This window comes from Eulemur rufifrons, chromosome 19 (assembly GCF_041146395.1).
Source record: "Eulemur rufifrons isolate Redbay chromosome 19, OSU_ERuf_1, whole genome shotgun sequence".
NCBI classification, from domain to species: Eukaryota; Metazoa; Chordata; class Mammalia; order Primates; family Lemuridae; genus Eulemur; species Eulemur rufifrons.
In genome coordinates this window covers 95806936-95819792 of record NC_091001.1, presented here as the reverse complement: position 1 = coordinate 95819792, position 12857 = coordinate 95806936, and the positions used below count along the sequence as shown (strand labels likewise).

Sequence of the window (12857 nt, the reverse complement as noted above, 5' to 3'; positions counted from 1 at the left end):
CTGATGTCACAGGGTCCTTCAGTGGTAGAGCCGAGACTTGTCTCTGTTCCCCAAGGCAGGGTGTGGGTGTGGAAGGTACAAGCACCCCCCTCACTCCGTCAGCAGGGCCTCTCTCCTGGCTGAATGTTTATCAGCCCCACGGCCCGAGACCAAGGCCCGAGACGTGTGTTGAAGGTCCCCCTGCCCAGCTCTGCTGTCGCCCGCCATGGGAAATGGTTCAGAGCAGGTGAATGGGGCGGAGGGACCGACAGAGGGGTCTGCAGGCAGTGGACAGCCGCAGTGTCACCGCACTGCTGGTGAGAAGCCTACAGCATCTCCTGGACACCCTGCAGTGTCCCCAGGCATCCTGCTGGCCCAACTCCCGTATGCAGAGACTGCGGCAAATGACATGGCTTTGGTCCCAAGCCATCTGGAAGCAGAACAATTTGCTACAGTAAAATGTAGTCCCGGACAGTTCCGCTCCTTTGGGGGTGCAAGGTCAGAACAGCCTGGGGGCGGGCCGGGGGCTGGGAGTGGGGGCGCTGGCCAGCGCACGTGGCCCCGGCAGCCTCAGGACCTGCAGCCTCGGACCACTCAGGAGGGGCTGGAGCCTTCCTCCTGCTGTTTCCCAACAACGGGGTGGGGGGCCTTGGAGAGCTGGTTAAGTTTGGGCTCAGCCTTCAGGTCCCCCCAGAAGACTTTTACCATCATCATCCCGATGTCTCTGTTGTTCTTACTCCTTGAAGTTGACACAGTACTGTCACAAAAATCAACCGTTTGGTCCAGTAAGGGGGAATAAGCTTCCATTGCTATTCCCAGGAGAAACGAGGTTTCCTTCCTGGCCTGTCCCCAGCCACCACCCCTTGTGGCAGGTCAGGTCCTGGGCAGGTGTGGGAGGACCTGCCGCTGATACTCTGGCACGTGCTGGGGTAACTCAGATGTGGTGGGGGCTGTGCTGACGGGAGCAAGCACGGCGGGGAGGGTGGTCTCTGACCAGAAAATCCCCCCTGCAGTGCAGAGAGCGGGGATCGAGCAGTTGGAGGCTAGAGTGTCACTCAAAGCAGAAACTGGAGCCCGGCACGTAACTACCAGGGAGATGTGTCCGGCCCTTCCGGACTCTTGACCAATAGTCACTCTCCCTGTCCTTCTTACTAACAGGACTGAAGCCCTTTTTCTGAACGACACCATGACTGGCTTAAAACACACAGCATTTCAGTGTCGCTTGCAGCTATGCGTGACCATGTGACATACTTCTGGCCAACTAAATATAAACTGGAGCTGCTGGGTGGGGCCTCCAAGAGAGCTTGTGAAAGGAGAGTGGACTTTGTGCCTGTGGATGTTGGATGTACGCTTTGTCCTTATCCCTTCTCCTGTCCCCTTTTTTCCCTTCCTAGAATGAAGCTGAGATGCCTGTGGGCACAGAAACATTTTGTGACCATGAGGACAATGGTCCCCTACCGTTAGCAGGTCAGGAGGCTTGAAGGAGCCTGGGCCCCTGGTTACTCCCTGGAGTTACCGCCTCAGCTCTGGACTGCCTGAGTCCAGACCTTCCTTTCTTTTCCTCTCCTTCCCCGTGGATACCGTTCCACATAACTGCATGCAATCCTCACTGATGTAGGAGGCTGGCGCAATAGCTCTCAAACTCTGCCGCACGTTAGAATCACCCGGGGAGCTTTGAAAAAGCCCAACAACCGGGACATATGTTACATCAAGTCTTTGGAGCTGGGGCCCAAGCGTCTGTTTTTTTTAAAAAAGCTCCCAGGTGGGTCCAAAGTGCTGCCGAGCTCGAGAGCCAGTGGGTTAGAGCAGCGCTTCTGAAACTCCAAGGTGCAGAGGAATCCGATCAGTGGGTGTGGGGCGGGGCCTGATCTTCTGCGTTGCTATAACAATAAGCTTCCTGGCCGTGTGGACGCTGCTGGTCCCTGGGCTACACTTGGACAAGGGGTCAGAGCGTTGAGATAGGTCTTTGGACTTTTGCTGATAGTCACCGCCATGACCGTCACCACGACTGTCTTCTTTTTTCCTGCTCTGTCTCCTTTCTCTTTTTTTAATTCCTCTTCTTCTCCCTTCGCTGCAGACCACACCCGTCTTGACTTAGTACACAGCTGCCAGCTGCCAGGCACCAGCCTCGGGATTCACATGTCCCACCTCTAATCCCGCCGACAGCTCTGTCAGGTAACAAATCTTCGGGGACCGAAGAGAATTTGGATTTGTCTGAGTCTGTCTGATGCAGGCTGGGAGTTTATGAGTCCCTGGGCATCTATTTGCACAGGTGATTTGCATGAAGGCTTTGAGCTTTTTGTTTTTGTGCTCGAGCTCTAGGAGGAAGGAGACTGTATGCTTGAGGGGGCCTGGACAGAGCAGGTGGAGGAAGACACAAAGACATTGTGGTGTCTGGTCCTCAAACTGCCCTAAGGCTCTCAGTCTGACCTCTCGGGACCACAGGTGTTCTCCCCACCTCAGAGCTGAACACGATTTAGCTACTGTGCCTTAAAGTCCAAAGAGAACCTGCTGCTCTCCTAGCTCCTGAAGGGCTGGGGTGTTTTTGTTTAGCTCAGGAAACCATGGAAAGACAGCTGAAGCAGACATCTTCTGGGACACGTGCCCAGCCTACACTCTCCCATCACTGAGACGTGTCCCCACCCCCAAGTGGCAGGCCCCTGGAGCCATGCTTGTTTCTGCGGCTCTGCTTCTGCTTCTTTTTCGGCTGTAGTTGACAGAGAAGTCTGATCACACAGCCCAGGGGCAGCTAGATCATTGGCTCAGATGGGCCATCAGTGTCTCCTGAGAAAATGGAAGGGAGAGATGGAAGTGCTTGTGGCTGGTCCTAGTGAAACCTGCAGGCCATGTGGGGGGCTGGGGAGTCGTCTTTGGCCCATGGGCACAGAGGCATAGAAGTCAGATGTGCAGAAGGAGAAGGTTCAGAGGGAGAAGTAGAGATGAGAGAGGCGCCATGGAAAGCAAGAAGTAGCTGCCTCTCTTCCTGACCCTTTCCAGCTGCACCTAGGCCCCCAGGAAGCCTCCCTTCCTCTGTGGGCTCCATGCTGCTTGTGGTGGACACACTCTAGTGCCCTGCTCCCATGATCCACATCTCTTGGGGTTCATGTTTTTGTATAATCCCCACCCCCTTTAGTGCGGGTGGGAATTGGGACTTCCTTCCAACCTATAGAATTTGCCAAAGTGATGGAGTGTCACTTCCATGATCACATTGCCATATAAGACTCTTGTCAACAGGGTGACTCAAGAGACTCTCTCCCTGGCTGTCCCTGAAGAAGCAAGTGGCCGTTGTAGCAAGGGGCTGAGGGCAGCCTCTAGCTGAGATCCAGCAAGAAGGCAGAACCTAAGCTCTGTCGACACGAGGAAATGAATTCTGCCAGCAACCCAAGTGAGCTTGTGAGTAGATTCTTCTCCAGTCAAGCACTCTCCAAAGGCAAAGGCAGCCTGGCCAGAACCTTGATCGTAGCTCTGTGAAACCCTAAGAGGAAGACCCAACTAAGCCATGCCTGGACTCCTAGCCTGCAGAGGCTCTGAGGTTATAAATGTGTGTCATCTGGAGCCTCTAAGTTTGTGATAATTTGTAACACAGCAATAGAAAATGAATATACTGCTGTTCCTCATCAGATGCTTTTATGTAGGTAAGTTTCTGTGACTTGCAACCTGCAGACTCTTGGCTGACATGAGCATGGAGCCTGGGCCAGCATCTCCCCAGAGGGGCTTCCTCAGCCAGAAGAGCACTGCCAGGGGCTTGAGCCAGCACAGCTGCCACCTGTGGTGGGAGCCTGGCAGAGAGGAGTGGCAGCTAGTGGACTCAAACTCCTTGGATGCATTGGGGACTCCCAGAAATACTTGGGATAAGGAAAGAGGAAGACTGGTGTGGATAGGTGGGGTCTACAAAGCCAGCAGAATTTGGTGATGTAATTGCATTTGTACTTATCCTGCTTGGAGCTTGTGTAAATTTGTGTCACATCAAATTTAGGACATTTGGGGCCATTATGTCTTGAAATATCTTTTCTGTCCCATTCATTCTCTCCTCTCCTTTTGAGACTCCAAGCAAATATATGTTAGACCTTTCTATGTTGTCCTACATGTCCCTGAGGCTCTGTTGTTCTTCCCGCTCAATATTTTTTCTCTCTGTTCTTCAGATTAGATTATTTCTATTGGTCTATCTTCAAGTTTTCCAACTCTTTCTTCTGTTATCTCAATTCTCCTGTTAAGCCCATCCAGTGAATTTTTATTTCAGATACTTTATTTTTCAGTTCTATATTTTCCATTTGATTCTTTCTTATAGTTTCTATTTCTCTGCTAGATTTTCCCTCTTTTTGAAATGAGTACTTTTCCCCCCACATCATTGGGCATGGTTTATGTTATGTGTCCACTTGACTAGGTTACGGGATGCCCAGATGGCTGGTCACACATTATTTCTGGGTGTGTCTGTGGGGGTGTTTCTGGAAGAGATTAGCATCTGAATCAATAGAATGAGTAAGGAATATCAGCCTAGCCAGTGAGGATGGGCATTGTCTAATCTGTTGAAGGCCCAGTGAACAAAAAGGTGGAGGAAGGGTTCATTGGTAATCTCTGAGCTGGGGCATCCATCTTCTCCTGCCCTCAGACATTGGTGCTGTTGATTCTCAGGCCTTCAGACTGAACACCACAGCTTTCCTGGTTCTTCAGCTTGCAGACAGCAGGTCATGGAACTTTCCACTTCCATAATCACATGAGCCAATTCCTATTAAAAAACTCTCTCTCTTTCTCTCTCTCTCTTTATATAAACACACACACACACACACACACATCCTATTCTGTTTCTCTGGAGAATCCTGACTAATATAGTAATAATAGCTATTTAAAAATCCTTAGCTAATTCCAACATCTGGGTCATGTCGCTCAGTCTCCATTCTTGATAATGCATCAATTTTTTTTAAGAAAAAACTGTACATTGAGTAATTTTGGGTAGCCTCTTGAACATTATAAATGTTTTGTTGTGGAGACTCTGGATTCCTTCAAAGAGTGCTGAAGTTTTGGTTTTATCAGGCAATGAGTGGGACTCAAAATGAAATCCTGTCACTCATGGGCCTTGTTAAGATGTGGTGGTGGCAGCTCCAACCTCAGTCCAGTGCTTTTGTCCTTAGCTGGGCCGCCCTTGTGTTTGTGGTCTAGAGGTCAGAAAGATTCGAGCGTAGTTTATGCACAGAATTTGGACTCCCTGTCTGTCTTTCTTCTTTTACGGCCTCTTCCTTCACTTTGCAGGGGCTGTGGATGCCTCGAACTCTCTATCTCTTCAAGTCAGAAAGAGTTCAGTGTTTCCATCAGCCTGCATGAGCCACTCACTGAAGCCCACCTTCAAGCTAAAAAGATTAAAAAAAAAAAAAAAGGTGGCAGGACAGAACCCATTCAGTACGGTTGTCTTCTTCCAAGTGTCAAAGCTCTCTAGACTCTATCTGCTTTGGCAGCTTCCCAGTGTTATCAGCTAGTTGATTTTATATTTCGTTTAGAGTCTGCAGTTGCTGTCTGCAGGAGCAACAGTATGATAGGAGCTTCCTCAGCCACTCTCGGGAGGGAATATCTGTGATTTCATGTGTGCTGACTGGCTTCCCAACCTGAGGTCATACAGGACACAATGGTATTGCTAAGTCCTTTTTACAGATGAGAAAACTGAGCCCTCATAGGCCCATCTGGCTTAGAACTCGTCTACTCCATTCTACCCAAGTCCACTTGAGTGAGGCGGAAATAAGATGGCGTCCACCGTGTGGAGAGAGGGGGAGGACCCAGCAGGAAAGGAAGGCAGGTGAGATGCCGAAAGGTGCAAGTCCACATGTGCAAGTCCTTTGGGGCCAAAGAGTCATCGTGATGTACTAAAGCCTCGCACACGGTCTGTTTGAAGGCTTCTCAACATTTCTTTCTTTCTTTCCCTTTGATTCCGTTTGAGCATTCCGTGCACCCCAGCTGTGCTAAGAGGACATTTGCCTGGAGAAGGGCAGAACTTTAGCAGAGACTAAGGACTGCCCCAGACAGACTCAGAGACCAAAAAAATGTCAAAGGACTCAGAGATTATCTCTCTCAACCCCCTCATTTTAAAGATGAGAAAAATGGAGCCCAGAAAAGTGAAATGATTTGTCCTAGATTGCTCAGCCATTTGGCGGCTCGGCTAGTTCATTTCAAGTTTTCTTAACTTCCCATTCTGTCTTCCTTCTGCCAAACAAGCATAGCCCCTTTATACCCATATGTAGTTCCCCCTTGCACGCCCACACTCTACCACCAAATGTTAACATGCATGACTCCACTGGCCTCTGACGGCATGGAGAGGAGGGCAGCTATCCACTGGAGTCACAGTTCTGAATCAGTTTTTTCTATTCCTCGGTACCTGCAAAACATGATACGTACCCACAAATGCCCAGGCAAACGCCAGCTAGCACCCTCCCGTCGACGACTGATGTTGATGGATTCCATATGTAGTGCACCCTCTTCGGCCCTTCCCCCCCCAACCTCATCCCCCCCCCCCCGACCCCACAGCACCCACCGTAGATGCGAAAGGCGTACTCGATCTTCAGGCTGGGGCAGGCCTGCTCGCTGAACACGGAGGCCATGCCCAGCACGTCCTCAAAGGAGAACACGTCGTTGTGCGAGAACACTCTGCAGATGCGGTCTCTGAAGGGGTTAACCTGCGGATGGGCGGGAGGCAAGAGGTCTTTCAGGGTAGGTTCACATCTCCCTGAGCCTCTCTCCTCTGTCACAAGCACTGTGTCCGGTCCCGGGTTTGAGAAGAGCCACAACCTAAATATCGGAGCAGGTGCTGGCTCTGAGAGCCAGGACCCTGGGCACGATGGGGGCCATAGGGGACCCTGCCTGACCTCACCCTCCCCACCACCATCTCCTCCTGCACACACATTCCAAAGGCTCATTTTTTGGTTGTGTTATTCTTTTTATGGTTGTTAACTTTTCTCCATTTTATGGAGAAAACTTGGCAAACACAAAAAAGCATAAGAATAGGATAAAAACCATCTGTAATCCGCTCCCCAGAGTTAGCCATGGCCAACATATTGATGGGGATGTCAAACAGGCCCAGGTTTTTGAGTCCAGGCCTTCACTGTTTACTAGTTCATGAACTCAGTTTAGACAAATTATATAATCCCCCAGTGCCTAAGGTTTCTCATCTCCACGACAGGGTGGGATAAAAATTATATCTACCCAGTAGGATTGCCGTGAGCACTCAACAGGATAGGTTTACAGTCGCACAGTGCCCAGTGAATAACATTCAGCAAATGGGAGGTAGTTATTACCTAACTACTATAGATGTCATAATCGCCATGGCAATTTTCATTTTTAAACCCAACTATTTCTCAAATTAGTTCCCCAAACGAGTAAGGGTCATGTGATTTTAGACACCCTGGGTCTTCTAAACTGGGCCTGGCCAGTGTCACATATGGCACATGAAGACCCTTCTCTGCTGACACCCATGGCCTGGGCTTGCGACACCCAGCCACTTCTCTGCCAGCTTGGGAGGGCTCTCTAAGGCTGCCTTGCTACTCCCCCTGTGGCCCCAGGAAGCGGCAGTTGGATATGCTTCAGGGTGGAGGGGTGGTGGGCAGGTCTTATGAGGCTTAAAGGAAGGATTGCACAGAACAAGCTTGACAAGTTCACCTCGGTGCCCTCCTCACCCACTTTCTGTGCCCCTAACCCATTCTGCCTCCCAGGGATCCTTTCCCTTCACTGCTCAGGGGCCCAGCCTTGCATGTCCCAGGCCTGCAGGCTGTCCAATCCCGGCCCTGCTCCAGTGTTCCAGAACGACCTGATGCATCCCTCACCTCAGCCCAGGTTCCCTGTCCTCACATGCACCTCAGCTAAGAAGGTTCCTTCATCCTGTGAATTCACATGGCAGAGGTGAGAGGCCAGGAGTTCCTCAATCTTCCAAATTTCTAGTTAGTTGAGGAAATGTCCTCTCCAGTTGACTGTTTCCTCCCCTTTTCCCTGACAAGACATCTCTTCGTGGCTCCAGGCTTCGTGCAGAAGGGTTAGCTCCAGCTCTTTAACTTCAAGCACACAACTCCACCAAGGGAATTGGAACACCTGCCGCAGCCCCAGGGCTCTGGACCACTGTCTACTCCTATGGGCCGCCTGCTGTCAGCCAATGCTTAGCTCTCTGGTTCTGATTTCTCCGGTTTTGGCCCATGAAAATTTCTCTTTCATTTCTTTTGAACTCAGCTACATATTCAAATGTATAGTTTTCTTCTATTTGTATCCCTGTGTATTTGAGGTGGGAGAGGGGACATTCTGTGTCACCCCGGGTGGCCATGTAGTTCTTGAACTTTAGTTAGCATATGAGTCACACCTGGGGTCATTGTTAACAACATGAATTTTAGAGATGATTTGCCGTGCAGCATTGTGCCTATTGTCCACAATACTGTCCACTGAAAAATTTATTAAGAGCGTATCTTTCACATTAAGTGTGCTTACCACAATATTTTTAAAAGCTACAAAAAAAAAAAAATGTGTTCACCATACTGTGGTGCATAGAATACACTATGTACACACACAGAATTCTAAGCACCCACCCTCAGATACCTTGTTCTAGAAGGCCTGGGATGTGGTCTATGATACAGGTTGAATTATGTCTCCCCCCTACCCAAAATCTGTATGTTGAAGTCCTAACCCCCAGCACCTCAGAATGTGACCTTATTTGGAAATAGGGTTGTTGTAGATGTAATTAGATAGGGGTTAAGTCGAAGTCATAGGGAGTAGGCTGAGCCCCTGATCTGACATGACTGGTGTCCCTATAAAAAGGAGAAATTTGGACACAGACACACTCAGGGATAGCACCACATGAAGATGGAGGCAAAGGTCAGAGTGACGCATCTGCAAGCCACAGGACACAGAGCTTGCCAGAAAACCTCCCGAAGCCAGGGGAGAGGCCTGGGGCAGTCTCCCTCCCAGCTCTCGGAAGGAACCAGCCCTGCCCACACCTCAATCTCAGACTTCTCCCTCCAGAATGATGAGACGGTACGTTTCTGTTGTTCACTGGTATGGCAGCCTTAGCAAACGGGCACTTCCAGAAATCTGCCCTGGAAATAAGGTCCCCACGTGACAGAGTCTATTATATATATCAATATATTTTATTAGGCCGGGCGTGGTGGCTCACGCCTGTAATCCTAGCACTCTGGGAGGCCGAGGCGGGTGGATCGCTCGAGGTCAGGAGTTCGAGACCAGCCTGAGCAAGAGCGAGACCCCGTCTCTACTAAAAATAGAAAGAAATTATATGGACAACTAAAAATATATATAGAAAAAATTAGCCGGGCATGGTGGCGCATGCCTGTAGTCCCAGCTACTCGGGAGGCTGAGGCAGTAGGATCGCTTAAGCCCAGGAGTTTGAGGTTGCTGTGAGCTAGGCTGACGCCACAGCACTCACTCTAGCCTGGGCAACAGAGCGAGACTCTGTCTCAAAAAAAAAAAAAAAAAAATATATATATATATATATATATATTTTATTAGTGTTGATATATAAATAATATAATCAGTATTACTACAATTATAAATTAATTATTTACTACAATTACATATTAACATATAATCATTATGTAAACATGTAATGATATATAATTAACATATGTTAATATATAACTAATATATTATAATAATATATGTACTTGTCTTGTATATAATTATATATTTGTTATATACAATTATATATTAATATATTATTTTTATGTGTAATTATCTATATCTCATATATATGTTCCAGGAGTGGCCAGGGGCCAGGACAATTCAGGCTGCCCAGCTAGAACCTCCAAACAGGCTCCTGCTCTGCCTGGTTTCTCCATCCTTCCACCCCAACACGCCCAGAAATGCTTAGTTTGACTGCCTCAAATTACGCTGGTAAGGGTTATCTGCTGTGATGCCTTCCAAGTCACATGTACCTAGCTAAGTGGCTTTACAGATTACCTTACCAAATTTTAAGTACATTAACTCTTACAAATGGATCCATAGCTTAACAAGATTCCTGCAAGGAAACCAGGATTGACGTTCATGCTTATAATGCAAATGCAAGTGAACAACAAGAAAACATCAGTGCTGAAACCTCTCCTACTCCAAATATGAGTTCTTCTCCCTGAGGTAGAAACTATGAGAATCCAGGCAGACAGAACAAGAAGTCCCTGCACCATTCTCTTCTCCTGTGCTCAGACAGGTGCAAGGCAGGTCAGCAACCTCACGCCTAAGCACGGATCCAGCCTAGAATGAGACACCGCTCTTCCTTTCCCTGGGGGCGTCCCCCTTGCTTGGCCCTGCTGGAAGTGGTGGGAGGGAGGTGGTTGCCAGGACACCGACACACTCACCCTTAGACCCACGTCACAGGACTCTTATCTATACATACAGAGACACGCACACGTCCCTTGTCTTAGAGAGACTGGAAACAGGGCAGTCGGTGTGGTAGCAAGAACAGTAGATACAACACAACGTGGCAAGCACAGAGGAAATATTGCTGAGGGTGTAGAGAAATAAGCATTCGAACAAATGTCACACTGCAGAAACTTTGCTAAATAGTTATATAAAAGTATAGATGTTTCTAACATAATTTTCCTAGAAGAACCACATTTGTGTGAGCCAATAAAGGAAAGAAGATACGGACTGAACGGTAAATTACTTCTTTAATAAAAACACCACTTCTGGGGAAAATCGAGTGCACTCATTGATGGAGTGGCTGCTCCGTGCTGAAAGGATTCTGGGGTGAGGGCGCAGGAACAGCAACACGAGTGAACTGACTCCCTGCAGGCTACCGCAGTCAAGAAGGCCAATCCAGAAATATACAACGCACAACAGGATGCATTGAAACGGTTCTTAAAAAAAAAAAAAGTTTAAAATATAGTAAAACTTATACAGTGATTTGTAATCAGAAGAAAAGTGACTATAAAAATCTTCTGAACTGCAGGGAGATTTGCTGGTCATCTCTTGGAAGAGTTCTTAAAAGAGCCATCATACTTAAAGATGAGTTCTACATTTTTCTTGCACAAAAAGACAAATGTTCCAAATTTGCTGACGTTTTCGTAATGACAAGTGGCCATTGGCAGTTTGCTACCTAGCAGATATACACCAAAAAAAGAACTCAAATTCATTTGACTCTTCAAGATAAATGTGACCCATTTTATCATTATTGCTTTCCTAAAGAATCTCATGCTTTGAAGAGAATATTTTGAAAATGGGATTTTTGTTGTTAAAATCTTGTGGTATCACCTATAAAAATGCTTGCATCTGCATACCTGAAAATATAGAAACGTATTTTTCTAACCTGTTTGAAAATTGTCCAAATAAAGACTGTCAGTGGATTTTGAGTCCACTTGTTAAAAATATAAAAATGCGATACTTTCCACTTTTCAGCATGAAAGAGCCATTGCCTGGCATAAGGGAAGACGGACAATTACTAGTTTAATTTCTATCCAAAGCCTTGAATTGGTGGATGGGGTTGAAAATGAGTACCATGATTTAATTCATGCAGCCTATGATACATTTCTTCTCTTTGGATCAATTATGACGGCTATTAAAAATAAACTAATCTACTACTAGACCTCTGCAAGGCTCGATCTCAATCTTAAAACAAGATTTCAAAGAATAATGAAGCAAATCCAACCACATTGCTTTTCCTTACAGTGTTGTTGTTAATTTTATGCAAACAATAAACCAGTGCAAGGAAGAAATTTTTGTTATATATAATAAAGGGGAATTTATTTTTAGAATATTTTATGTAATGTTTAGCTTGTCCTTTAAAATGTTTTATTTTGCATATTTACATCATACTAGTATAGTACTAAATGTATGGTTTATAGATGAATATACACATATCATGGGTGCATGCTCCAGATTTTTCTATTGCTGGGAGTGCTCGATGAAGTGTGGCTGGAGATCTGTGATCTAGGCTGACCCTTCATCTCACAGATGTGGACCTGAGGCCCCGGGAAAGGGGAGGGACTTGCCCAGGGTCACTCAGCCAGCGAGTAGCAAAGCCAGCCTAAGATCCCAGTCTCCTGAGTGTGCCTTGCCCCGTTTCCACAAAAGCACGTGGTGCCAAATAAACATCAAAAGGAAAGGTGTAAGGGAGGCCAAGCGTATCACCATTAAAACGTGGAAAACCTTGGCAATGGATCCCCCTAAAAATTCTTACTTTAGATCAGGTGCATTGGCTCACGCCTGTAATCCCAGCACATTGGGAGGCTGGGGTGGGAGGATTGTTTGAGGCCAGGACTTTGAGACCAGCTTGGGCAACTTAGTGAGACTCTCTCTCCACAGAAATTTTTTTTAAGTTAGCTGGCCATGGTGTCGCATCTGTAGTTCTAGCCAGTTGGGAGGCTGAGGCAGGAGGATCGCTTGAGCCCAGGAGTTACACACCACTGCACTCCAGCCTGGCCACACAGTGAGACCCTGTCACAAAAAAAATAATAAATAAATAAATTCTTACTACAATAAAATTATTTTTTGCCATATAGTATCAAAATGGAACCTAGATTGAAGACTAAGAAGTGGCCTGTGCGAGCTCAGTGCTATCTAGTGGTGACCTTCTCTGTCACTAGGAAGGGGCGATGCCGTGGAGAAGGCCGTGGGAGTGAACACAGCGGGAGGGAGGAGCCAGGATGGGAAGGTGAAGCCCCGAATGGAGCCTTCAGGCTGGGGAAGGGGCAGCAGCCAGAGTAGGGAACAGGCGATACTGTGCCTGAGAGGACGCAGGGCTAGGGCTGGGTCACCAGAGCTGTGTCTGGGCCCTGGGGGCCAAGGGGCAGCTGGTACAGTTCTCTGTGAGGCCTGGCGGGCACCTGCCAGGAGAGTGCCCCAGGCCCATCCCTGTTCTAACAAGGATCAGCTGCTTTCTCCCCCAGGTTCACTGGCTTGTCACTGCCCAG

The 12857-nt window shown here is 47.8% G+C and overlaps 1 protein-coding gene across 1 annotated transcript in view; it reads right to left on the bottom strand.

Moving 5' to 3' along the window:
* CIB4 (calcium and integrin binding family member 4) overlaps positions 1 to 12857 on the bottom strand; it is a 47652-nt gene that overhangs the window by 3736 nt on the left and 31059 nt on the right. The window contains exon 4 of the mRNA XM_069495019.1: positions 6497 to 6638. Coding sequence (XP_069351120.1) covers positions 6497 to 6638 — 142 coding nt within the window. The remainder of the gene's footprint in view (positions 1 to 6496; positions 6639 to 12857) is intronic.